Below are 27,744 nucleotides of genomic sequence, written 5' to 3'. Positions count from 1 at the left end.
AACGACTCCACTTTCTGAAGGTACTCAAGAGGAACAGACTGGAGGAGAAGCTGCTGGTGACTTTCTACCGCTCAACCATTGAGAGTGTGCTGGCCTTCTCCATCACTGTGTGGTATGCTGGCTGCACAGTGGCTGACAGAAAAAGGCTGCAGAGGGTGATAAGGTCAGCTGAAAAGACTATTGGCTCTCCTTTGCCCTCCTTGGATAACATCGCCAGCTCTCGATGCCTCTCAAGAGCAAAGAAGATCATCCGTGACCACCTCCATCCCAGCCACCACCTGCTCAGCCTACTGTCCTCTGGTAGGAGGTACAGGAGCCTGAAGAGCAGAACCAACAGACTGGCTAACAGCTTCTTTCCCTGGGCAATCAGAACCCTTAACTCTCATAAAACATAAAACATTAAACAGACATACATATAGGCTACCTCACTTTCCACAAGTGCAATATGCTTTCTGCCTTTTAGATTTATTTATTATGACATTGCCTGTCCTTGTCTTGTTTCTTTACTGTTTTTAACTTAAATTGCTTGTCTGTTTTTTCTGTGTGTGTAATGCACTTTCAGTTGGCAATCCCAATTTTGTTGTATAGGTGACTGTACAATGACAATAAAGACTTTCTTATCTTATCTTATGTTCGGCTGGTAAAGTGGTAGAAACATTTTAAAGGCATAATGCAACACTTGCTTTTCTCTTTTCTGCTGTTCTTTTGGTGAAAGCCATTTATATTTGCTGTGGACAGTGTGGAAGCCAATTTTATATTGATTAGTTTAATTCTACTCTTGTCTCTACATTCATTATTTGATCATTGTATGAAGTGTATTTCCTCTCATCTTGACTACTGATGTATCCTGTCTGGAGTTTCTATTGTAATTAAATAAATCTGATTGGGCTGACACCTTAGGTGTGGGCCATCCTGGAAGCTTCCAGATTCAGATTAGTCACTGCCATCCTAGTGGGCCCTGGCACTGTCTGTTTTCTGCAGACAGTTTTGCCTGACGCATATTTGGGGATGAAGACCACTGTATTTCACAATTTTTTGACATGAATGTCTTGCTTGGAGGAATAGGAATAGCAATTCCCTCATCTGGTTCAAAATCAGAATCATTAGAATCAGAATTTAGCTCAAGATACACCCTCCTCTATTTTACTAGCATGATCAATGATGACTTCCAGAGCCTCCTGGACTGTCATCCTTTTGCTTCTGCTGCTCATTTTGTAAAGGTCTGCCTGACAGAGTGTAATGTTGGTAGGACTCCCATGCAGATCATCTTTTATATGTTTTGCCCCTCTCCTGTTGAGCGTCCACTCAATGTGGGTGGAGTGTTCCCGCGAGAACGTAATGGTTCCCGTCAAAAGTCATAACACTTGCACCTGTGTGTGTGTGTGTGTGTGTGTGTGTGTGTGTGTGTGTGTGTGTGTGTGATGGGGGGGGGGGGGGGGGGGGGGGTGTTGTTGGGTGAAATATGTCTCACAGTTGTAAAGAAAGAAATAGTCTGACATTTCTGACACCCTTTTACCTCCAGTTTTACTGCTGGGTCAAATTGACCCGAACAGTATCTATGTGATATAAACATGCAGGGGGTGGTTGCAAATATGTGAGATGAACTATTTTCATATTATATGTTGATTACCCTAATTAAGGCAAGCAGAAGAAGTTTCTTACTGAAAAAATACTTTTAACTACTTTTCCTAGATCTTCAAACTTCAAAACGGGTCAATTTGACCCGGAACATAACAGGAGGGTTAAGGCAAAAATTAAAGCAGTATTTATTTAATCAAATATTCTACAACTTTTCCTTCAGTTAAGGATTTCAGTATGCTAGTTCCTCCATCACTGTATATGATTCATACCTTACCACAATTGAAAAGTAAACATTAAGTGTCTATAAGAAGTAATACACATTACTGTATATTATCTAGTAAATATAGGCCTACACAAAGTCCACAAAATTAACCAAAGGTAAAAGTAGGCTAATACTTAAGATCAAACAGCTATTATAAGTTTTGCACCGGTAATGATGTTGTTGTTGCTGTATTCTTATTTATTTCTTGTTTTGAAGCTACCGTGTCACAACAACGTTGTAAATCAAAGTGTCGTTTTTCAGCTTTCAGTTCAGCCTCTCCACCACGAGGGAGCGACAGGAGCCCGTGGGCTCAGCCGTCTGCTGTCCTTGGTGCTGAAAACAGGAACTAGCAGTTTAATGACGATTGCTAACCCTGATGTGTTCTTTTCCTACCTTGTCCTCCTTTTTTCATTTAGCTATTCATTCAAAGGATTTTTGTTGTCTTGTGAACTAGGCTACTTGTTTTATATGAATACAGTTGTACTTACTATTAGCAGTGACGCCTAAGAGACAGATGTTAAGTGAACATTTTACAGAAATACAGGAAACGTACACATATTTTACTTGATTTTCACTTTCAGACTTTAGTTAAGAAAGTTACTGAAGTCATAAAGCATATTTTATGATTTTAAAAACAAAACCTCATTATGACTTCATAGTGTAAATCATATAATGATGAGGTAACAGGTATCAGCCGTGTTCACTTGAGCTTCATCAAACAGTGTGCCATTTACAAGATGACTCGAGTGTTTATCGTAGTCAAGATCGTGTCAGAGAAGCTTTGAATCACATCTTGATTAATTTATTTTTACAATGAAAGATAAAAGGACAGTGAATACCAAGGAGATATGGATTTGGGAGCAAAGGTCATCTTATGAACACAGTAATTACATTTCTGACTAACAACAGAAGGCATCAGCTTCGTCAAAATGAAGCAAAACAGAAAATAAGTCTTATTTTTAATTATAAAGACGGGCTGAGGATAATGGAGCGAGATGGTGGAGAGGTCGACTTGATCAAGGGAGAACAGAAGTGGATGAAGTTTCCCTCTGAAGTATTGAAAAACATGATTTTCTTCTTGGACTTTTTCTTCACTTTTTTTTTTCTTTTTCTTGTGGTCCATCTCTTTGTGAAAGTATGCTTCAAGTCTAAGCAGCCGATATTACTTTGATGGCTGTTTCTCACCCATCATGATAGTATGAATCAAATTATAATTTTTTTTAGGAGGAAATACTTCTGAGAATGAACAGCTCTGCAGCCATATTGTCCTATGAAAACATATTAGGCAATTTCAACAACATTTCTCAGATGTGGAAAACCGAAGAGGCTGGATAAATAAAAAGAAAAAACTGCTTCATGTCGTGCTAAAAGGGGCGAGTTTCATATTTCTTATCTGCTGCCCTGATAGAAGAGAAACTACATTAGCATTTATATTAGAAAATGATTCCAGGCGAAACTGGAACCATATATGATGCTCCAGCAAATGTGTGTAGGTAAAGGTTTAGTGGAAACATGAGGCCTTCTGAAGATAAAATACATAAAGGTTTTTTACAGTCACACCTTACTATCATCTAGTAACACATGCCACTCTTCTTCTTTTATCTTATTTTCACCATTGATGTTGGCTCGAACCTGTTGTCACACAGTTCATTGTTGGAATGTTAAGTAGAAAAGCTTTTTTCTGATGTTTGTACAGCAAATATATTATTGTATTCATGCAATTCTAATCTTTTATATGCTTTTTTTTGTAAAGCACGTTGAATTGAAATGTGCTTTGTATGTATAAACATACTTGCAGGACAGCTGAGCTGAAAACCAGCAAAGTCCATCTCACTGTCCTGAACATTATAGATGTTAAACAACTTTGAGTGAGATTTGCATGATATAACTAATTTAAATCAGATATTTCAAAAACATGTGTTTACAAAACACGTTTAAAAAATAAAATAAAAAAGAAACCTTCAAGGCTGCTTGATGAGGAGCCACTTTGAATAGTCAGTTGGCTATACTTTTGATACTTTAAAATAGTAAATGTACTTGACTTATATAGCGCTTTTTAGCCGATTTTCCCAGCCCCGAAGCGCTTTACATTTCTTACCACATTCAACCATTCACACACAGTCATACACTTTAAGTAGGATATGGATACTAGGATATCAGAAGTACTTCCACTACTGCCTTGCAGCTGCTTTCAGGGGAAAGTATATGACTATATAACCAAGCTTGAAACAGATCGGCAAATACTTTCCCTTCGATCATATTTTCACCATGGTCTTCAATCTTGACAGCACGTGTCGTGTAGCGCGTGAAATGACGCGCGACACAGCAGGAGGGGATTGTTTAATAAAGACTGGTCGTGTGAATTGGAGGACTTTGTTGGTTTATAAGGTGAGGCGTTAGGATACACCAGACGCTGTCCCCTCCCTGCATGCTGCTATGTCTCTGGAGGATTCCATCGCTCTAACCCCAGAGGAAAGCCGGGTCTTGGTTGTGAATGTGTCCGGAGCGTTTCGGGACTCTACAGTAGACCAGCTGCATGAGTACCACATCTGGCTTCCCGGGATCGGAATCGCTGCCGTCTACGGAATCATCATGGTTGTGGGTTTAGTGGGAAACTTCACTTTAATGAAGACGTGTCTGTCGGTGAAGTCCATGCGCACGGTGCCCAACTTGTTCCTGTCTAGTCTGGCCCTGGGGGACGTGCTGCTGCTGCTGACCTGCGCCCCGGTGGACGCCAGCCGCTACCTGCTGGACCAGTGGTTGTTCGGCCGCCTCGGATGCAAACTGATCCCGTTCATCCAGCTCACCTCGGTGGGAGTCTCCGTGTTCACCCTCACAGCCCTCTCCGCTGACCGGTAGGCTACTTTTCTATCAGTCCCGGAATGTTTTTGAAAGTGATATTACATCCCCCCCTCCTCCCCCCGTTTTTTCCTTATCTGTGGTTTATTTATAGGCAATTCACTAGGCTACATCAGTAGGCTACGCTACGGTGAAATTATTCATAAATATTTATAATAATAATATCGCATACACATTAGTCTGCTCCAGAATTCCCACCCTTCACCGTCAACAGGAACCACACATACATTCTCATAAAAGCTCCTCATTGTTTAGATTCTCAATATTAATTTATTCAGTTGGCTGTTCAATTTTAGATTCTGAAAATCATATTAAAACAGAAACTACAGTAGTCAATCAGTGACTGCTTATAAATTCAATTTATTACAGTCTAACAGTAAAAAGTCTAATATTAAGAATGTTGTTCTTTTTTCTAAATGAATGTAGTTTCAGAAAAAGGATGTAAACTCCCCTTGAGGACAACAAACAAGGAACAACTCAGTTCCATTTATGCTTGTTTTTTTAACCTCAAAACTCTCATAAGCACCAACAGTGACTCGACCACAGTGTTCTCAATGTCTCTGCTGACATTAAGCAAAAAATAATCGGTTTATCATTTCTAATAAGTTCTGTGGGTTTGAACAATGCTTGTCCAAACAGCATGAGATTCTAAACCCAACAGCATCTTAAATAGTTAGATATTACTGTGATTACAATTAAACTGTACACATTCTTTTTAAGAGCCACAATAAGCCAAAACCCCTGACATGACATACAGAGATGATTTGACTGACTCCGATGGTTATAAATGTTCTGCTGATGATCTGTGCTGAAAAGAAAACACTGAAACTTCATCTGTCTACCACATATTCTATAACGCAGAAAATATCTTTCAGTTATGACAAAGAGACCATGATCTAGATTCTGCTTTTTTTGTGGAGAAAAGTTGTTAGAGAATGTGTTGGAAGCAACCAGCTATTTTCAGCAGCTTTGATCTTTGGAAATTTCTCAGATTTGTGGAGAAAAAGAACATTTAATAGGGATTAACAAACTGTGTCCTCGATTTCATACTCATCCTATCCTGGGGCCAGAATTATATACCTTGTCTGTCTCTGTAATCCAAGAAGCAAATCTGATCGCAAACCCCTAATTTGATTGGAAGAAGAAATTGAGTGTGTGCCTTGATTGAAGTGGTGGAGTGTCACATTGAAAAACTGTGATGAGACAAAATATCACAATCTGGTTTTGATTACATGCATAATGAAGATGCTATAAAGAGGCCATCAGAGCTCCTCTTGGTATATACACTCCCTTTCCCACATTGAAAACAGTAGCTATCATTCCTGCTCCACATCTGTCTAATCTCCATTCAGGTACAAAGCTATAGTCAAACCGCTGGACATCCCCAGGTCCAGTGCCAGACTGGGTGTCTATGTGCGAATGGGGGCCATCTGGCTGCTCTCTGTGACTCTGGCCATTCCCGAGGCGGTGTTCTCTGACCTGCACACCTTCACCACCAGCCACACCAACGAGACATTCGTGACCTGTGCGCCCTATCCGCACGCCAGGGAGCTGCACCCCAAAATCCACTCCACCGCCTCCTTCCTCATCTTCTACATCATCCCTCTCTTCATCATATCTGTGTACTACTGCTTCATCGCTCACAGTCTTGTCAGGAGCTCCACAGACATCCCAACTGAAGGAAACCTGCACCTCCAGAGACAGGTGAGTGGGGGGTTATAGGGTAAACATTTTTTAATAGAGTGTTACATCTACAATGCCATTTCCCAAAATTAACAGTGTAATTTTCTCACATTTTCAATGAAATTCAAAAAAATGTAAATACAATTTCCTGAAATGTAGTTTAATTTCCCAAAATATAGCCAACCTACAGCATATTCATACTCTGGAAATCCAAACTCGCCACAAACAAATTTAAATTTTGGTCTAGATTTGGGTCTGGATTTCCAGGCTAGCATATTGCAAGAAATACTAGGGTAATTTACAACATTTAAGGTCATTCCATGCTTTAAAGCAGGGTTTTTCATAGTGTGAGAGAGTGAGCCCCCCCTCAGAGAACAAATTTCAGCGGAGCCCCCCCCCCCCACCCCAAAAAAAAGAAATTTCTAAATCCCTGTGTGTTTTGAAAGATATTTTAATTATTTTACAAATGTAAACATATTTTTGAAACATTCTAAAAAAAATTGTGCATTTTTAAACACATTTTTTAATACATTTTAACATCTTAATCCAGTGTTTTAATCCTGCTTCCTTTAAGCATGGATAGTAGTGACTGAGTGTGCAGCGGAGTGAGAAAGATAGGCAGACAGACTTGCCCAAATTATTGACTAGTTAAATGTCATTCACACACCCAGTGTTTTTTCGCTAGTGCCTCCAATGTCCTGCTGGAGAAAAATAGTAGCCAGTGGAGAACCAGACCCTCCTAGGGGTGTCCGGGGGTATGCCTCCCCGGGGCATACCCCCGGACCATGCACCAGATTCCTTGTGCATGAATCTGGTGCACTTTGAGAGGAAAATTAAGAGGCTAAATATGAGGAATTTTGTGTGAACAAATAATGTGGAGACACTGGGTCTGATGAATTAGAAGCTATTGAAGAAAGACACATGGATTTTCCATAAAAATATTAATTTAAAATACAAAAATGTATGCAGGGTCCTCTGGGTTGGGCTTGGCTCTCTTTTTCTTTAACGAGACCTATTTATCTGTAATATAATGAATGCATTTAAATGCAGTGAGAGGAACAAAGCAGAAGAACTCTTGTCCAGCTAGGCCGTGATCTTAAAGGTCCCATATTATGCTAAATGCACTTTTTAAATGTGTTCCAACATATCCATGCGTCCACGGTGTGCCTAGAGACTGCCAAAATATCAAAAAAAATAACAATCTCTCCTTTTCTCACTCTCCCCTTTTCTGAAACCCCCACCCCTCCCCCCAAAAACACTCCAGTCAGAATTATCCCCTTTTCTGACCTCACAAACCGTAAAGCCAGAAGCTTCCACTGTGCAGCCCACACCCCTATTTCTTATTGGTCCACGGCCCTGACAGACAGAGGGCGAGGCGTATCTGGCTTCGCTTCCGGACAGGGGGCGGGGGGAGCTCAAAGATTGTATATTTACGAGGGGACCTGCAACTCTTTTTTAAAAAATAGGCCATTGTGAGATTAGCTGAACATCAGCATAGTACAATAAATTATCTGAAAGTTTTTTTCAGCAAACAATTAAAGAAAAACGTATTAGGGACCACTAAGACCATATAATATGGTTTATAATAGAACCGAAAAGTGTATAATATGGGAGCTTTAATATAAAAAACACAAACCAAAAAATTAAAAATTAAATAAAAAAACTGGGGGGCGCGCCCCATAGTTTGAACACCACTGCTTTAAAGTTTTCAACATTTAAATGGTAAACGTTCATATAAATCAGTAGAAGCAATTACCTGTAGCCTATTCACTGGTACTTAAAGGTCTGTCTGTCCGAGCCACTTTGTTTACATATCTGTTTACAGATCTTAGACTGATTAAGCACAGGTTTTGACAAAAAGTGATTTTGACAACAAGGGCCCATCAATGTTATCAGGATTCAGGCTCTTACACAAAATAATTACAAATACATTGAAACAAGGCCAAAGCTATCATGTTAAACAATCTGACACATGAAACCAAACAGATCACAAAGCCTATAACCTTTCTTCACATTAATGTGCAAATGAATCAAATGATTTCTCCTCTCCTATGTCCCTTTCTCCTATCAGGTCAAGTCCAGGAAGCGTCTGGCCAAAACCGTGCTGGTGTTTGTTGGCTTGTTTGCGGTCTGCTGGCTTCCCAGTCATGTGATCTACCTCTACCGCTCCTACCACTACGACCAGGTGGACACGTCGCTGGGTCACTTTATCACCAGCGTGTGTGCTCGCATTTTAGCCTTCACCAACTCCTGTGTGAACCCATTTGCCCTTTACCTGATGAGCAAAAGCTTCAGCAAACACTTCAACAAGGAGCTCCTGTGTTTCACTTCCCACAGAGGGCTGCACAGTCAGAACAGTGGGAGCACACATATAACCACCGTCTGAAAGCCTGTGCCCCCTGAAGAAAGTCATTGTAATAGGAGGTGATGCAGCAAGACTGGACATTTCAACAGATGTAAAGTCGCTCCACAAACAATGCCATAGTCCAACTGTTCCCACTGCTCATTAATATTTGATGTACATGTTCCCTCAGAAATATATGTAGTAGAAAAAAAAAGTTTTGTCTGTATTATGAGTCTGTTTTGGTGTTAAACCCAACAATGGTTTTAAATAACTAAAAAAATATAATAATTAGATCGACAGATTTATTTCCTCGAAAACCATGTATGAATTAGATGATTTTATCTTCACTAAATACTGTTATTAAAAAATACTTGGACGCTGGAGATGGACAGAAGGTTCCTTAGACCTCAAATGGGTGTGATGGTTGTAGCAGAATAAAAAAAAACAATAACTTCTACTATTGAATTAACTAGAAATGTTTTATTGGCCACATAAGAAAGTTAAACTATAAGAATAAGTTAATGAGAGAAAGAATAAGTTGTGTCACATATTGTGTAGCTAAACAGAGATCTAATATATTTGATGTGATATTTTTGTGTTATAGTGTACAATTACATAAATGTAAAGTACGGTACATTTCAGCAGCTGTTTGTTTATTTTATATTATTTTGTTGAACAAATCATACATTTTATTTCCTCAGTTTTCGCCTGATTACGAGTCAATTTGAGCTTTTAAGATAAAAGCCTTGAGAGATTATTGAAATGATTAATGATCGATGTTCGTTTTCTTTCTATTGAAAAAATTAGTGTAGACTAAGTGTTGTCACATGCATGGTAGTACAATGCTAACAATAATGTGCTGTTACAGAACTGTGTAAAACTGTTGTTTTACGTCCACTGTGAATATGTGATGACAATATTTGGATGTTAAGACCCCTTCTGGACATGTTTCTATATTATGAGAAGGTTTTGTGACTAAAACGGTTAGCTGTTCAAAGTTGTTAAATAAAACTATAGGCTTAAAAGGCTAAAAACGTTTCAGTGTCTTGCCCAGGGACACTTCAACATGTGGCGGGTAGGAGGGGATTGAACCTCCGAGCCTGCAATCCAGTGGACGATGTGATCTAAAATACATTGGAGAACACTGTATCTTTGTATGTAACCTATGAACTGTGGCTCTACAGACAATGCCAACGACGTGCCTTATGTATATGAAAGAGTGTGGACATTTTGTTCCAGGTGGTGTTAGTTTCTCACCACTCAATCTGGACACACGCACACACACAAATTCTTTTTGCGATGTTTTGCTGAAGGCTGAGGCTTTTCAGGTAAAACAACATCATGTTGAATCGGCTTAATTCAGGGGGCGGACAAGTATTGTCAGGTCCTGGTGAGGTGACCTTTCAGGGTGGCATTTGAAAAAGGGAAATTAATTCTCCTTGGGCAACCGACTACAAAGTCAGCTCTTAAGATTATTTTCTTTCTGCAGATTTAGATTTTGCTGCCCACCCATTTTTTCTTCTCCACTATTCATTATGTGCCAGTATCAGCATTGATGATGATGCACAGGCCGGGAAATTCCTAATTGATCTTGTTTGTTGTAAAACTGCTAGTCAGTCATCGATCAGTCATGTCACATGACTTATTGACTATAGTAGTCAAATCCCTAAAATAAAACGCTAGGGATTTGGAAAACAAACTGTTCCGGGTCGTGATAAATGGTTTGGACTCTGGTCAAAGAATCAGGGCAGAAGAAAGGATGAAAAGGTGAAAAGATTTTATTGTAGAAAGTGAAGCGGACGGACAGTAAGCAAGACAGCTATAAGGATGAGTGTATGGTCTATAAAATCAAATGATATTTGGTGCATATTTAGAAAATATGGGGATACGCATGGTATTTTAAGCAATACAGCTGTATGTTGCACACAGATGATGAGATAACTAACATAAAATGAAGACCAGTAAGAAGCCAGTCACAGTTCAAAAGTCAAATCTCTGAAAAAAGTTGCTAAATACTTAAGACTATGGAAACATTAAGATGTTTTTTATACACATTTATGCACACAGCGTTTGGAGAAAAAAAATGTCCTCCTCTGCTCTGTAAACGGAGAGTGCAGACTAGTCACAAAAGATAATAATTTCTATGAAAATACTTTTTAACAAACGCAGAATTTACTCTTGTCCTGCATAAGAATATATAAAACACCGTCCATAGCTAAATAAAAAAATAAACACAGATTATCTTGAAATAATGTTTTCATTCCACAAACCTAGATTACCCACAAATCTCCTCGCACCTAGATTATTTTTATGTTCAAATGTGTAGTCTTAAATGGTTGCTGACTCAAGTCAAATAGCTTCAGACATCACTTTTTTCCCCCACAGCTTTATACAGCTATATACATTTATATTAACACTTGTTAGGGGGTTTAATTTGTCTGAATGTCTTTTTTTCACTTTCCATGTACGTCAGTGACAAGGCACGAATGTGGAGGACAAATGGTAGGTAACATACAATGCCGAGCGGAGACGTCTCCAGGCCCGGTTCTAGACAGTTAGATTTGGGTGGGCCTGTAGAAATTTTAGGTGGGCACACTGGGCAGAGAGACCGAAGATGCGAGCACGCGGAGAGCGCGCGAGCAGTAATTTTTAGCCCTTGCAAGATCTCTGCGTCTGCTTTTTGGCACATTTACTGTGAATTGTGTAGAACACAATATGCAAATAAACTTTGAGTGTTGCTGTATGGGAGATTTGATTCTTGCATGTTTTTTTCCCCAAATGTTTATGAATAACATATAATATACATTATATACAACATAATGTATCTTTTTTTTATTGTAGGCAGCCTGAGCTGATTGAAGAGAAAGCTTTGGGACTGGCAACCTGGATGGTGGTAGTCCAGAGATATATACTATACAAACTACTTTCCACTATTGCCTCTGATGTCCAGCTGGGTGAAAATAGTAGCCAGCCGAAGTCACGACCCTGCTAGAGGGGTCCGGGGGTATGCCCCTCCGGGAGATTTTTTTTTACCTTTTTAAAGTGAAATGCATGAATCTGGTGCACTTTGAGAGGAAAATTAAGAGGCTAAATCTGAGGAATTTTGTGTGAACAAATAATTTGGAGACACTGTGTCGGATGGATTAGAAGCTATTGAAGAAAGACACATGGATTTTCCATAGAAATATAAATTAGAAATAAAATATTATGCAGGGTCCTCTGGGATGGGCTTGGAGCTCTTTTTCTTTTACGGGACATATTTTTCTGTAATATAATGAATTAATTTAAATGTAGTGAGAGGAACGAAGCATAAGAACTCTGTTGTCCAGTTATCTTTTTTTCCACAGACGAGGCTGAAATAGGCTATAGACTATAGGCCTACACAGTGCATGGGCAACTGAGGGCAGCCCCATTTTCAAATATTTTTAAATACACTCAATACACACTGTGCATGCCATGGACTTGAACGCGACGTGATCAGTTATCCTCGGATTACCTCCCAGATGAACTAATTCAATTATTAAGATATTAACTATCTACCAAAACATTGTATTCCTTTTATTGTATGATAATTCACATAATATGATGTTGATATCAAACACACAAACTAAAAAAAAACTAAATAAAAAAAAAATTGGGGGGGCCCCCCTGGCAGTCGGGACCCTAAGCAACCGCTCATTTCGCTTATGCCTCGGGCCGGCGCTGCTGACCAGTGACCACTATAAGCGGGTGGGTAACTTGGAGGCAGGCTGTCCTGCCCACCCAATAATACAATTAGAAGCAATGCATGGTAATGGTATATTCTTTAGTATTAATTAATTGTCTGAATTTTATTTGACATTTTCTTGGTCAGCGAACAGGTCCGCCCGATAGTGGGTCTGGACTTCCACCTTAAAAAAAAAAAAAAAATGTTATCTGGCTACCGCCGGCCCTGGACGTCTCATTGGTACAACAGGAAGTCTTTGATTGTGTGAGGAAGGAAGAGACTGGAGGCTCTGTGGAGGCGACTCCTTCCCAGACTTTGGCGAATACAAAAGCGACAGAGCTGCGATAGAGAGGCGGGACCTGGGCGGAGGTAGAGAATTATTATACATTCTTGAGAACAAAAGCCCTAATTGGGTGATTGTGTAAAATGCATGTGTGGACATGAGTGCCCACAACTGACCTCTGTTCTGCAGAGCATTTCTCACTGCGCTGTTTGTCGGTGACAGATCAAGGGGAGTCTTTCCCTCTGCGTTCCTGCAACACCTATCAGCCCCGAAGTCCAGCAGAAGATCCACCACGTCTGCTCCTTCACCCCGAACCGCAGCATGTAAAGGGCTGTCCTGGCCACACCCTTTTCCAACATCTGACCCTGCATGTGCACAGAAAAAACAGAAACAGTTACACCTGACTCAAGTAAACAAGTAACAACAACCAAATGATGGGACCCAGACTTTAAACACAAACATCTATTTGTCCCCACTGAACTGTTGTGACACGGGATTATTACGATTATTAAAGGGAACTATGAAGAGTTAAAATGGAGAGATGGGAATTTGAGTTTTGATTAATACTAAATGATTTACGGCAACTGCAAATTAGAAAGACTTTCTGTTTCCATGGATAATTAAATTGACGGAAAGACAAATGGCTGACTGTGAACAGCTAAACATTGGTTTGGGAACAACCGAAACAAAAGCAGAAGCAGAAACAGGGCTGCAACAAGATATTTATTTGGTCTTTTTATGCTTTATTGATAGTGTATAGACAGAGTTGAAAATGGGGCAGAGAGGGGAGTGACATGCAGAGAACGACCGCGGGCTGGAATCGAACCCGGGTCCGCTGCTGGCCGAGGCCCATACCCTACCAACTGAGCTAAGGGCGCCCCCAAAAAGCTTATTTCAATCAGAAATTTATCTGAGGCATATTTCAAATTTCTTATTTTGCCCTCACAACAGTCCAAAATCCACAAATGATTTTAAAGTATTAATATGATGACTAATACAAATTTAATCTTCAAATTTGAGAAAATGTGTTTTGGTTTTTGGTATTGTTGCTTGAAAAATTACAAATACGATGAATTGATTATCAAAATAGTCAAGTATTATTTTTTCAATCGATTGACTTATGTACCGTAATTATGCTGTTGCCTGCTGTTTTGATTACCTACCATGGAAGTTCAAACCTCGCTGTATTGATTTTCTTTTGTTAAATATATGGGATATGCAATGCGACAACAATAAGGAGTAGCTGAAACCACATCCAGTAGCAGAGGGTGCAGATAATGTATTTCCTTTAAGATGGTGTGATAAGGTTCTATGCAGTTCTGGTATCAACATGTTGTAGATCAGACAGTCTAGAAACTCACTTTCACTCACAGAAACACTTTTAATGTTTGTGCTATCTCCTGTCTTTTAGATGATGTAATTGAAATATTGCAAAACATCATTGAGTATCTTAAAAAAGCGCTCGATGAACAAAATATAATACATTATTATTGTAAGAAATGTAAGGAGTGAAACCAACAAAAGGCCCATTTTTCCACTATAAACACATTCTTGTTTTAGGTATGCAGAGTTTGCATATACAATACCTGAGTGAAGCAGCACCTCTACACAGGCTGCAGCCCAGGCGATGCAGGCAGCATACAGCGGTGTGCCCAGCACTGGCAGCTCCATGTCGATGTGAGCTCCATATATTAGCAGCAGCTCCAGACACTCTCTGTGACCTGTGGGATAAAACAACAGGGTGTCAGTGACTTAAATGTGGTTTTTGAACAACCCATAATTAGTTTCCTATCTTAGTATATATGTAATAGGTTTGGGTCTTTGTTCTCGGTGTTTGCATATCACACACCCGGCGACGGAATTTAAGTTAACAAAGGCACATACACAGGGGTCAAGGAATTATATTGGTGGAGAGAAAATGGACCGTATATGGTCATAATATTTGAATCCAAAACTGGTAGTGAAATTTAGAACCCTATCAACTTTTTCCCCTGAGTGATTTCTACCATTCAGTCAGTATCTACAGTATGCACGGGCAAATCCCACCTTCACACTTGTAAATGTTGTTTCGCACGTACCTTTCTTGGCAGCCTCGTGGATGGGAGATGCCAGCTGGTTAGGATTGTGAATGGAGGCGCCATGTTGCAGGATAAGTCGGACACACGCTGCACTCCCGCTGCTGCAGGAGTTGAAGAGAGGTGTAGCGCCATCTGTTGATACTGCCTCAACCTATAGTGGGAAGATGAGGAGATAATGATACTATGGAACTACACATAAGTAACTACACATTACTCGACTCACCGTTTGTCAGGGGAAACACACGGATACATAAAAGCACATATGAAATCAACACACCATCAAACATTTGTTATCAATTATGGCTAGACAGATTCAAAAGATCCCCTATGTAAGATGAAAATAAATTAAATCTTGTGTTTGCATTGTATTTTCCCCCAATACATTTTCTTGAGTTCCAACTATTTAGTATTGAAATAAGTAAAATATATGATTTTTCTGCTTCATTTGACATATTCCCTCTGATCGATCAAATCAGTTGAAATGTAACTGTGTTCAGATCTTCATTTACTTGTTTTTTTAAGTAATGACATGAAGTTTTTCTCCCTGGTCAAGATACCTTAAATCTGTCCTTTTAGTAATGAAACACAGAAACGGATTAAAAAACAAATAAAAAAGCATCCCGTCTTTAAACTGCAAATGAAAAAAGGTTCCTACATTGGCACCGTTGTCCAGCAGGAACTTGGCACAGGCATAACGGCCCCCGAGACAAGCTTCATGAAGAGGTGACACTCTGTCCAGGGAGAGCATGTCTACATGGAAGCCCTGCAGGGGAGATCACAGAGAATAATATTGTCAGAAACATTTGTGAAATATATATAGGGGAGAACGGGGGAATCTGAGGCATCGGGTAATGTGAGCCACCCCCTGTATCTAGGCAACGGAAAACATTTGTGGTCATGTGAGATATATGTTTTCAAGCCCCTCTCATTTCCCCATGGCCCTGAAAGAGAGGACCTCATGGTGCTGTGGTAAGCATGTTATTTTCACCAAAATAGGTATTTTGCATGTAAAAGTAAATTGTCTTCTTGTCAGTCTTTTCAACTTAATCAACTGTTGTGCCAAAGCAAATGTATTCACATAGAAAAACTTCTATCATACGTGTTGATGAACTACCAACATATGAAACCATGTGATGCTGATAACTGAAGATTAGCCTGAAATGCTAAGAGAGGTAGTTTTTTCTCAAATTGTGGTGGTGGGGGAAAGTGAGCCAAATGCTGTGGGGGAAAGTGAGCCACTGTCTCACTTTCCCCCACCATGAGGCACAAGTTAAGTTTAGTCTTAAACATATTTTAATGTAATATTACATAACATATGTTTTATTTTAACGTCATACACATTGTAGAAAAGCCATCATGCCAAGGAAATACACCAGGAAGACGACCTGGGGCAACCACACGGAAAGAGCACCTTCTCATCTTTCCCTGTAACCCTCAGGGCTGGAATGTAGAGTAGGCCTAGTTGTAGAGTATGGCAGGCTGATGTTATAATCCAGTTGGGTCTTCTCATGTGTTCTGAGTCCCAGGCTGTTCTCGCTGGTTCTGATTTTCCTATGCTTTGACCCCCAGACACTAGCTGGCTCTAAGGGTCCTGTGTTCTGACCCCCAGACTGTGTTCTAATCTAACTGGTTCTATCTTTCATTTGAATCTTATTAAAACCTTTTCAATTATAATATGTTGTATTTGATTTTGTTCAGAGTTACTTTCAAGTGTTTAGAAAATTTGCTTTGCTTAATTGACCAATCCCCATCATTCTTTTACTAGTCCGACATTAGTTCTGGAATGTGTGGCTAGGTTTCAGGATTCTTACTGTTACAATGTGTTGTTATGGTATAGTTTCAGAGTGGAAAAAGTAAGTGGATCAGTTTACCCCACAGCTGGGGTAAAGTGAGCCACATGACAACTTTTTTTAAAACAATCATATTTTCACTGCTAATGCCCATTTCTAGGAAACATCCTGAATTAATGGGAAATGTGTAAATTTGAGTGATAAATCTTTTTAGCTCCCTTAGAGGGGAGCAAATGTAAAAAGTGGCTCAGATTACCCCATTCTCCCCTATATATATATCTTTTTTTTTTAAATACGAAAAAAACATTTGTGCATGTGCTGTGTATTGTATGTAAACATGAAAAAGGAGACATATTAAGCTAACCTGAGAGATGAGGCCCTTCAGGTGGAGCAGTCGGCCTTGGTAGGCGGCTTCATGGAGAGGAGTCCTGTCTGAACAGTAGTCTGAAAAACGGAGACTACGATCAGGGAGGTTTCACATTTAGAAAACACACAGAAATGCTCACAATCAGACTTTCTCTTTTTCTGTGTTCATGGTAAGATGGGCTCACATGAATACACGTTTATCTGGTTTTTCAGGGTCATACTCTGACTGCTGCAGAGACTAGTCAACAACTCTACATGCAATGATTTTCAGGTCTCAAACTATCTGTTATATTGAGTCCCAAACTAAATTACTTTAAAGAAAACAATTGTAGACACAGGGTCTTGACACTTAATTTACAAACGGAGAGAGTGGGTTAATTTGGTCAGGAGATAACAAACGCAATCCAGATGTACGACTATACAGTTCTCTCATACCAACAAAAAATGTACAGAATCGACCGAAAAGACAAAGAAAAACTTACCAGCCATGAGTGAATTGCATGCCAGACCCCCGTAGATGTAGAAGGGCCTCTGCCAAGGTTGCAAGTATGAGGAGACATTTGTTTGAACAGCAGCCATGATGAGAAAAAAAATACAATAGCAGACTCCTGCACCACTGTCTAGGGCTCAAGCTCGACAAGTCTGATACTCAAACCTGAAGTTTCCTCCTCACTTATCTGGGTCCTTGGCCACCTCCCCCACATTGCCACCTCCTATCCACCCCCGACCGTCCAACCCATGAATGTAGTCTACACAGTATGTGCATAACAAAGGCCTGTGCTGATGAGACACCTTGTACAAATCACTTAGAAATGTGCATGCAACCAGCACACAACAAAAAACATTGTTAATACAGTCTAGGGGCTCTGTAAATTGGCATGTTGCTAGCTATGTTGGGCCCCCTTTGTTAACATACCAGTTTACAAAGCCTAGGCTCTGAATAAACACCTATTTCTTTCAGCGTACACAAAGTACGGCCAAGTATTCACTAAAGGATATAAATGTACTGAATACATCCTCCCAGAAAACAAACGTAAACACATCTACTCCCTCCAATATCTATTATGATGAGTTGTCCACAGGTGAGCAAAAAGAAAGCTCCTCATCTCCGAAAATAATCTCTACATGTAGACACACATCAAATTACCTGTTCAGACATTTAATAAATAACAAAAATAGTATGTTTTGAGCTCTAGTGTTCTCAATAGGAGCTCAAACAACAAGTTGTTATTTTTCTTTTGCATGAATGATGTGTCCCACCTCCAATCACAGCACTATGCAAATCCCCATTGTTAGCCTTGAAAAGCCAAGGCCATCCCATCCCTATCAACTCCTCTGTTTTGTCTGACACTCTTCATTCTACAGAGGCACCTCTTTTGTAAAACTGGAAAAAACTGGTACAATGCTGGAGTGGACAATCTAAACAAAGTTAAATATGACCATTAGAAAAATTTACATTTTATTTACCACAGTGGCTTGTCTGGGAGTCATCAGGATAAAAAGGAGTGGCAATCATGATATCGAAATCAGACAAATAACACAATTTCCCCTGAAATACAGCTTTGCACAAAAAGTGAATTGTTTTTTAAAAGAGGAATGCATCTATCTTAAAGTAAGTTACTGCAGATTTGTTTCCCACGTAGTGTACTATTAACCAGCCCTTACTCCCTATAGTCAGTGCAGTCTTTACTGTGCTTTTTTAAAGTGCCACAGATCTCCATTTTAAGCATTACATATAACAACATCTTCAATAAAATGCTTTCACACAAGGTCCCTTTTGATAAGCTAATGTAAACAATGTCAGTGGAACCATGAGCACATTCAGCATCAAGCAGTTTCCCACTTCAGTCTGCACCAAATAGAGGATATAGCCACGATGTAAGCAGCTGGTAGTGAGGCAGAGGTATGGAGTGATCACTATGATGAAACTACTGGTTCTGCTGCTAGCTTTATGGGGCTGTCCCTATGGCTTGGTTCCTGCTTCCACCGTCCGTGAGGGCCGGTGGCATCCACGGCAAGGTCCATGAATTGGTCTGGCAGCCACCACTGGAGGAACAGCAGGAACAGGAAGTTCAAAACAGCAACAAATGCAAAGATGGAGCCCGCCACGGGGCCGCAGTGAGCCCTCAGCCTCCGTAACCGTCTGTCCAGTGGAAGCACCTCCTCTCCAGACACTCGCTCATACACCTGTAGCGAGGAGGCGGAAAAAGCACAATGATCGGAGTCAACAAACAACTCACTATCTATCATTCAGTGTGGAGCTCAGTCAGAAGATGTATATGCACAGCAGAAAACAGGTTACTCTGAGAAAAACATGTTTACATGCAGCGTAGTAATCTTGTAACTGAATCTATGTGTAAATTCAACAGGTCAGTAATCTCATTTCTCCCTGACCACATGTTATTTTGAAGAATGGCTATCTTGTTGTAACTGTATTAGTGAAACAAGATGCAGCTGCTTTATTTTAATTTCTTCTGTGTGTGTGTGTGTGTGTGTGTGTGTGTGTGTGTGTGTGTGTGTGTGTGTGTGTGTGTGTGGCTATACCACTTTCACAGCGCATGTCTGAATTTGACTGACTTATTCAGACCTCTTCATGTGAGCTTCAATTTTAGTCAAGGAACAAGACATTCCAGAAGAGTACTAGGTTGGATGTTAATTAGAAAAACATGTGAACCTTGTTACATTGTTTGTTTCAGCATATTGGTCACACTTCTTGAAAAGTTAAAATGATAAAAAAGAAGGTATTTTTCATGTTCTGTGTGTTAAGAGTTAAAAAAGTATGAGTATGATGTTACTTGGGCTGTGCGTGGTAGGCAGAGTACTGCTCATTTGGAGACCTTGCATTGCATGTTAGAACAATGTAGTACTGAGTTGCCGCTTTCAAAGCTAACTATCTATTCTTAGACTTTTTGCAAACTACAAAACATCACTATCAGCTGATATATTATAATCCATATTTTCACCTTCCGAATAACAATATCATTATAGGCCTCATAAATCTAGCATTTGTATTTACACGGCCAAGAAACTGTCTTTCTCCGATCAAAAGTCTGGGGAAATCAGGTTTCTCTTATCCCCTGTAGACTAAGATGACTGTAAACTGGTTAAGTATGTTGATGTCAACACTTAATAACCTCTCAATAAAAGAAACTATGCAAGTCCATATTTTGAGAGCACATTTAAGTGCCCCCCCCAACAAAAATAAATAAATAAACTTCAGATTTGTGTTATTTAAAAGAATTCATGCTGAAACATGGAAGTATTAAGTACATGCAAATCTACTAACATAATACAATTGAAGGAAACTGCAGGTTTTGGTGTGGGTGAACCAACCTTTTCAGTCCTCTCTGCTACATTTCTCCAGGTGTAGAGGCTTTGCACACGCTTGTGGATAGTGGCGGGGGAGGGGACCGACCCTGAGCGCTGCCTATCGATGACTGTCTCCAGACCGGCACATAACGACCTGACGGTGGGCTCACATAGGGTGATCAAGTCCTCAGGTAACACCTCAGGTATGCCCCCAACACGAGTGCTAACCACCTTAGAAATAAAACAAAAAGTGGATACACATTGTGTCCAATCAAACACAGATCAGCTACACAAAACTATCTTTGTATTTCTCAGTAAGGCAGTGGTTACAAACTGGCTTCCCTCAGATGCGCAAACTGTGTTGTTGTTGTTGTTGTTGTTGTAATTATTCAGAATTCCTCATGGGGGCAACATAAAGGTACACAATACAGCTTTAACATGCAAATGGTCTTGACTGAAGGATAAATGTACAGCTGAAAAACAAAAGGTTTCATATTACAGCATTCCTGTTGGGTGTGGTCAGACTTAAAGTGTGCTCTGTTGCATATGAAACCACACTCACCAGTGATTTCAGGGTGGACTGACCACACCCAGAGCACATTTTTATCTGGTAGTCACAACTTATCAGTGACCCGTTTACAATATCCAACATAGTAAAGAATCATTGAACGACAGGGACTCTTGATTCATTTATACTCTCATGCCATGTGTAAACTCTCTGTGAATGTTTACCGTCTTGTTCTGCGGGAGCTTTTATATTATCTGACTGCATTCGGTTCAGACTTGTGCCTTGTTTAAAGTGATTAAGGAACCTTTAATGCACCGACATGTTGAATTACTGTCACATTAAGGTAAGGAGGTGCACATCCGAAAGAGGCCCACATCCTCGTGCTAACTTGCTAAATGCACTTCTCACCTCCATTGTAAAGAATCAGGAAAGGTGGAGTCCAGCAAATCAAATATATGGGGCGAAGCAGTGTTTTTAAATAAACTTCAGTTTAATTTACATAGCTCATTTAAAACAATTGTTATAGGAAGGTGATCAGAAATCCAGAAAAAATAAAACAAAAAAATAAAAATATGTTTAGTGGATGGGGCACTATCTGACCAATAAGGTTCCTCCTCCTGACATTAAACATCATTCATCACTCTGTTCATAGTTCCTGATAATGTTGTTTTCTCTCTCGCCTGAGACACACTAGACCCAATTTACCGTCAGGTGACTGTCTGGCTTCCATTTGCAACTCTTACTGTTAACAATTTCACTTTCAATTGCCTCTCCCATTTTTCACCAGAATGTGCAATGCTTATTTAAGCTGTGAGAGATACAGTCGTTGGGCTGCCACCTACAAGCACACACCCACAGGATCTGTGACAAGGACAGTTCAACATCTTCAGCCATGTCAGGTTAATTTTGTTCAGCTGTGCAGCTGAGCTTCCACAGAGATTTTGTTTGTAACTCTGGTTGGTTTGAGCTAAGGAAATGTTCATACCGTTTTATAGCATTTAGCAATAAAGTTTATTTGTATATTGAAACATTTGTGTACACTTGATACATTGCAAAGATCAATGGTCAGGGTAAGGTGAATTATCAGATCATCACATAGTTTATTGTATCTTTGGACTGAAATGCAAACAACATGACCTCTCCTTGAACTATTGTATGAACGGCAACACACCTGCAGTCCACAGCTGGCTCCCTCTACGATGGCCATGCAGAATGCTTCGGTCAGAGACGTGTTGAGGAAGATGTGACCCTGCACCAGAACTCCACGAACATCTTTATGCTCCAAAGCGCCCAGAAGACGGACCCTGAAGTGACCAAGTTTTAAGAAGTAAGGCATTTGTAAAACTACACAGGGGTAATGCAAAAAAAATATCACTATATTTCCACATGTATCACTGTTTTAAAACAATAATTTCTGAATAGTTTATAACCATACTAGGGACCGACCGATATATCGGCCGGCCGATTTAATCGGCCGATTATAGCACATCTCCGAAAAATCGGCAATCTGCAAAATGGCGGACGATTTTGACGATTTTTTTGTTATACTTATAGAAAAAGGAAACAAAATACAGACAAATTAAAGATAAGGTTTGGAGTGGAGTCAGGTGTAATTATGCTTTCTTAAAGAGGTGAGTTTTGAGTTGACTTTTGAATTAGTTTATTTAGTCTGAGATGCTGATGTTTGGAGGAGGGAGTTCCAGAGGGTTGGGTGCAGTTACATAACATGCTTAAAGCGGCTACGAGTAACATTTAAATATCTTTTAAACAGCCTCATGTTTCCTCTGATAATCATAAATTACCTTTAACAACAAACGAGACCATCAGTGCAAAGAAAGACGTTTTTAAATAGTTTTTATTACTGCTTTTGGTCTGGTCGCACACCCAGTCCGATTTTCGGTTCGCTCGTGCAGGCTCTATGGTCACATATCCATATTGGTCGCAGATTTCAGTGTGGCGCAGCAACGTGATTTGAGAAGCCTATCCCTCCAGGTGAGGGAAGGGGAGCGGGAGCCTTGTTTGAGACAGTTATTTGTCGTCATAATGACTGATAACGGGGCTGAACCATCAAAGAACAAAATTAAAATGCAATGAAGAAAAGCTAAAAGGGAGAGTGATAGGCGGGCGGGAGGGCGTTGCCAAGCAACGTGTATACAATTTCACGAGAGCGAAACTAGACTGCAGTGTTTATTCCTAAATGAATGAGCGGTTGGTACTGACACAAAGTTTGCTTTGCTTCACCATCATCAGATAACCATTATCTGAAATAGTCATTATTTACATCAACAACACAAACACATTACCTCATCGTGATCCATACTAACTGCCGTGCTGTGAGGACACGTCTTTCAGCTCCGTGAGAGAGAGTAGTTAGGTGACACTGCTCAACTCATTGCAATCAGGTGTGTGTGGCAGTGACTGGCATTAGTTGATGCAGTGTCAAAACCACTCTCACGGAGCCGAAAAGAGTCCTCACACTTTCAACACACAGACATGCACTATAGTGTGCCCTTCTCAGTTCACACTCGCACGCCTGTCACGCGCTAGTAAACAGCTTTGCGACAGCGGGCGTCGTAAAAATACTACCGCTTTTGTCCAAAGGGGACGCCAACGTGCCATGTTACTCGTAGTGGCTTTAATGTCTGAGTTTAAAAATGCCATGTCATGTCACTTAACCCATTGATGACTATTGCAATCTAGGATGCATGTCCTTAATGCCTGAGGGTTTTCTGAAAAAATAGTACGAATTGTCAAGTCTACCAAAACCTTAATATCTAAGCCTGTGTAGCACATAGAAACATGAAATAAAATACATTTAAAAGTTAAGGTTCACAGGTTTTATTTAAACATGCTCCCTTAGCGCTTACAAACCAACAAATATTTCTAAAAATCGTCAAAATTAGATGAATTAGAAAATTATTAAATATTGTTAATAAATAGATGCAATGTGATTTTCGTCAGTAGTCTATAGTAGACCTTGATTCTGCGCACCAAACGCCACTAACTGTTCTGTCGCCGACATAGCTGGCGTATTTTTTTTTATTATTTTGTTTTATTTTTATTTTTTTTGATTGACATGATTTTCGGCAAACCACACAACTTTTGGGTGGTCACGTGGTCTTAAAAAAATCAACAAAACCCACCTCATGTGTATTTGAACCAATGACGGTGCATTATATGCTGGGAATGCCATGAAAATTAGATAAAGTAATAATGCTGCGCGACGCAGCATCAGGCAGGAGAGCCCATGTGGCATCGCGCAGCAGCCGTCATCAATGGGTTAAGACATATTTGTAAAAAAAATTTTTTTTTAGATAATGCATATTTCAATAAATAAAAAGTTCCTGTACACCTATCGACAGTAACAAGTATTTAAATATATTTAAGGGTTAAAAGGGTAAATTTTTTCAATATATATTTTGGAGATTTAAAAAAAAAAAAATTGCCCAATTTAATCGTTATCGTAATTTTTCTTTGAAAATAATCGGCATCAGCACTCAAAAATCCATATCGGTCGGGCCCTAAACCATACAATAAAAAATATATTTTGGTAACTTCCAGTTCACAATAGAGATGGTCAGATTTCCACGCATTGAGTCAGAGCTTGTTAGAAATGAAGGACACCTGGTGGCTGATGATGTACAAGTATGCTTCAGAAAGAGCTTCATTCAGTTTGACTAGTTTTAAGGGTTTGCAGCTAAACAGTGTGATTGAAACATTACTTGGGTAAGAAGAGATGAGAATAATTGAGAATTATGTTTAGAAAGACTGACATTAGAACTGATATGGAATATAAATAACAACAATGAAGTTCAAACACGAGCCCACAGTGAAACTGGAACTAAACTACACCCATAAGGCACAAAATATTTCATATCTTGGCTTTTTGGACAATACATATATTAAGTATATTACATTAAAAGCAGCACTTCATAACAAATCTATTAAAGATTTTATGAAATCAAGCTTTTACTGCTCACAAGACTAAAATTGCAAAAAGTTTTATGAGCCAGCAGATGTCCCCGTGTTGGCTTGAGTTCAAAGTCCCAAGGTGTTAGCTCAAAGAAAGAAAGGCCCAAAGTTTCACTAGGCTATAGCTAGTGTACCTGTCATGTAGCTGATATTTCTCCCTCACTTCCTCCAGCACGATTCTCTTCGGCCCCTCTCCCCCAATGAGGAAATGCAGATCTGGATGTTTGAGGCAGAGCTCTGGGATTATTCCACCAAGAAGATCAATCCCTTGAGAGCGGAAGAGATTGTTTTTCACAAAGATGATGATTTATAGCCTGACGAATACTGAATATTTGTGGCTAAGGCCGATAATGATATTGAAATATTTAAAAATCTTTTTCTCATAAACAATAGTCTAACATTGTATTTACACAAACCCTTATATACATGTATAATAATAATATATATGTCAAATGTTATAATTACATCATCATCCACCCAAGACAACCATCCAACTTGAACATAAACTAATGGCTGTGTACTATTCACCATGTCATTCTTGTGCCTACATTAACCAGCAGAAATATGAATAAGCTAAAATGTCGGACACAATCGCTTCTCTGGTTACCTTTGCGGTAGACAAGACGGCTGATCACAACAATGGTGATCCGGCCTTCTTGGCGCTGGGAGGGGTCAGGGGTGAAGTCTGTAGGGTCAACAGCGTTGGGAATAACAGACACTATCTCTGGGTTGAGGTTAGCACGGAGCACTGTATTCTCCTTACTGGTATACGACACGCACACAATGTGGTTGGTGTCACAAAGCGACACCGTCAGAAGCTTGTTGGTCAGCACAGAGCTCACATCAGCAAAGCCGAAGAGCGAGTGGTCAGTGAACACCTGTGAATAGGTTCACATCAACATTTTATAGCATAATGGTAAAAAAAAACATCCCATGATTTTGAGACCTGGCTCATAATGATCCACTTACTGTATTAAGGCCCATGGTCTTGGCGTGGAACAATGCATCATGAGCCATGGCAGAGAATGAGCTATGTGCGTGCACAATATTGATGCGTTCCCTCATAAACACACAGCGCATCAGTGGGAAACTGTGGAAGACGGAGGTGGCTGTGGACTGGTTGTACATGACCTGCAGGGGGAGGTAGTAGACCTTCAGTCCGTTTGTCAGGTACCTGACACCCTTCCTCCTGCCATAGGCATGGGTGACAATCACCACCTTGTGTCCTTTTTCAATCAAACACTGGGATAGCTGGTAAATGTGACTTTCTACTCCTCCCATGTTTGGGTAGAAGAAGTCGGACACCATGCAGATGTTGCGCTTTCTGCTGGCAACGTCTGCAGGAGCTCCGGAGCCTCTCTCAGATGATGAAGACTTATTCAAAGCTCTCCTTCGTTGGCCCATTGTAGATTCCTTGTGTGGCTGCGCACCTCCCTGGTGCTGAAATTTTCAGTTAAATCATTGATTAGTTAATCAATGTAAAATTACTTTAAAGTGAGGACCAGTTTGGAGATAATTGTGTCTTTAACCTGCAGTTATTATTTGTTCTACTCATAGATAATATATGAAAGGTGTTACTACATTGAGATATACAAGAGGACAAACTCCACACCTCTGACACCAGCCGGGATAATGAAAGACGACTAGGCCTGTATACAACTACATTAATGTCTAGGCTACATTGACATTTCTATGCTTCATCTAGGCCTATTTCCATATGTTAGCATCAAGTTAACAAACTCTGTTCATATTCAACCACATGAATGACATTAAATCACAGAGTTTTCATTGAGCGGGTTGCCTTACCGTGGACAATATGTCAAACTCGATCCCCTCTGTAAGAAAACAGTAAACAATTTTTAATATGTAGGTTCATTTCTAATCGCCAGCACTGAGCTAGCCAGTTAGCCGCCAGTGACACTTCCTGTTTTCCCCCTGCGTCACACGTCATGACGTCACACGTAGCCGTCTCTTTTTTTTGTATTGCTGATCGTAATCTGCATTACTGTAGGTGCATTACCACCGCCCAGTGGGCTAGAGCAGTGCTTCTCAATTATTTTCTGTCATGCCCCCCCTAGGGGACAGAAATTTTTTCGCGCCCCCCCTAAATTGAAATACTATTGAGAACCTGCCAATATTTATTTATTTATCTGTACAAAACCACTGTATGCGTTTCTGGCACGAGCATTCTGCATACAATCACCTTATTATCAAATTAGATAACAAAAATTAGTTGAGATAACTTCTGCAGCAAAAACATTCAAAGTTCAGTTTATTAGCTCAATTTGTAACATTTAAACAAGACTGCTCAGTCTGTGTGAATCTCAGGACAGAGAAACAAGAGCAAATGATTCACTGAGGTTTGCATTTCATTCAAAACATTTTTAAACTGTAAACATAGTTAAGGTGGTGTTTTTTTTATTATTATAGGCCAATAGGCCTTCTGTCATGCGATAACCAATAATTCATTAACGTCATTATTAGTCTACTTGCTTGATTTCTTTTTAAATAACCTACAGACACTTGAAGACACATGTGGACATTTATTTACTGCAAATCGCGGCCTTTCGCGCGGATATGACCATACACAAGCACACATAGCGCTTGTTAGCACTTTAAAAAAAAAGAAAAAAAAAGTTGTTTTTTTGTCAGTTGGAAATCAAGGCAGCCCGCGCCCCCCCCCCCCCCCCCCCTGACAACTCACGGCGCCCCCCCAGGGGGGCGCGCCCCACCATTTGAGAAGCACTGGGCTAGAGTGAGGATCCTCGTGTTTTAAACAATTAAAAATAAAAAATAAAAATCCACTTCGTAAAGCTTTATTGCGTTTAGTTGTTGCTAACTAACTTTTTCCTTATTGGTTCTTTCTGGGATAGTCTCTTTTTCTGCTCCTATTATTACATTGTATAGGCCTATTACTCTTTGTCTTACAAAAATTGCACATCCTCCACAATTTTCACTGGTTCTATCTTTGTGTATAGAATACTTAAAATATCCTTTGATGAT

At 39.9% G+C, this 27,744-nt stretch overlaps 3 protein-coding genes across 3 annotated transcripts; 1 reads left to right on the top strand and 2 right to left on the bottom strand.

Annotated features, from left to right (window-relative positions):
• Window positions 1-4,279: 4,279 nt before the first annotated feature.
• LOC307258173 (gastrin-releasing peptide receptor-like) lies at window positions 4,280-8,771 on the top strand (the record flags this gene model as incomplete). The annotated part of the gene is made up of 3 exons (XM_080037624.1): window positions 4,280-4,698; window positions 6,055-6,406; window positions 8,457-8,771. 3 exons carry the CDS (start codon window positions 4,280-4,282, stop codon window positions 8,769-8,771), a joined length of 1,086 nt encoding a protein of 361 aa, XP_079893750.1.
• A 3,749-nt stretch (window positions 8,772-12,520) lies between these two features.
• On the bottom strand, window positions 12,521-17,553 carry asb11 (ankyrin repeat and SOCS box containing 11). The gene is made up of 7 exons (XM_080038700.1): window positions 17,435-17,553; window positions 16,951-17,030; window positions 15,452-15,559; window positions 14,797-14,947; window positions 14,305-14,439; window positions 12,895-13,083; window positions 12,521-12,794 (listed from the first exon to the last, which is right to left on the bottom strand). The coding sequence occupies exons 1-7, from the start codon at window positions 17,529-17,531 to the stop codon at window positions 12,670-12,672; spliced, it is 885 nt and encodes a 294-aa protein (XP_079894826.1). The 5' UTR covers window positions 17,532-17,553; the 3' UTR covers window positions 12,521-12,669.
• A 657-nt stretch (window positions 17,554-18,210) lies between these two features.
• On the bottom strand, window positions 18,211-26,679 carry piga (phosphatidylinositol glycan anchor biosynthesis, class A). The gene is made up of 7 exons (XM_080038754.1): window positions 26,548-26,679; window positions 25,711-26,181; window positions 25,349-25,619; window positions 24,876-25,008; window positions 21,941-22,073; window positions 20,286-20,492; window positions 18,211-19,139 (listed from the first exon to the last, which is right to left on the bottom strand). Exons 2-7 carry the CDS (start codon window positions 26,143-26,145, stop codon window positions 18,870-18,872), a joined length of 1,449 nt encoding a protein of 482 aa, XP_079894880.1. The 5' UTR covers window positions 26,146-26,181; window positions 26,548-26,679; the 3' UTR covers window positions 18,211-18,869.
• Window positions 26,680-27,744: the final 1,065 nt, after the last annotated feature.

The sequence above is a fragment of the Ammodytes marinus genome (assembly GCF_949987685.1).
Source record: "Ammodytes marinus genome assembly, chromosome: 12".
Lineage (NCBI taxonomy): Eukaryota > Metazoa > Chordata > Actinopteri > Uranoscopiformes > Ammodytidae > Ammodytes > Ammodytes marinus.
This window is presented reverse-complemented; position numbering and strand designations above follow the sequence as displayed.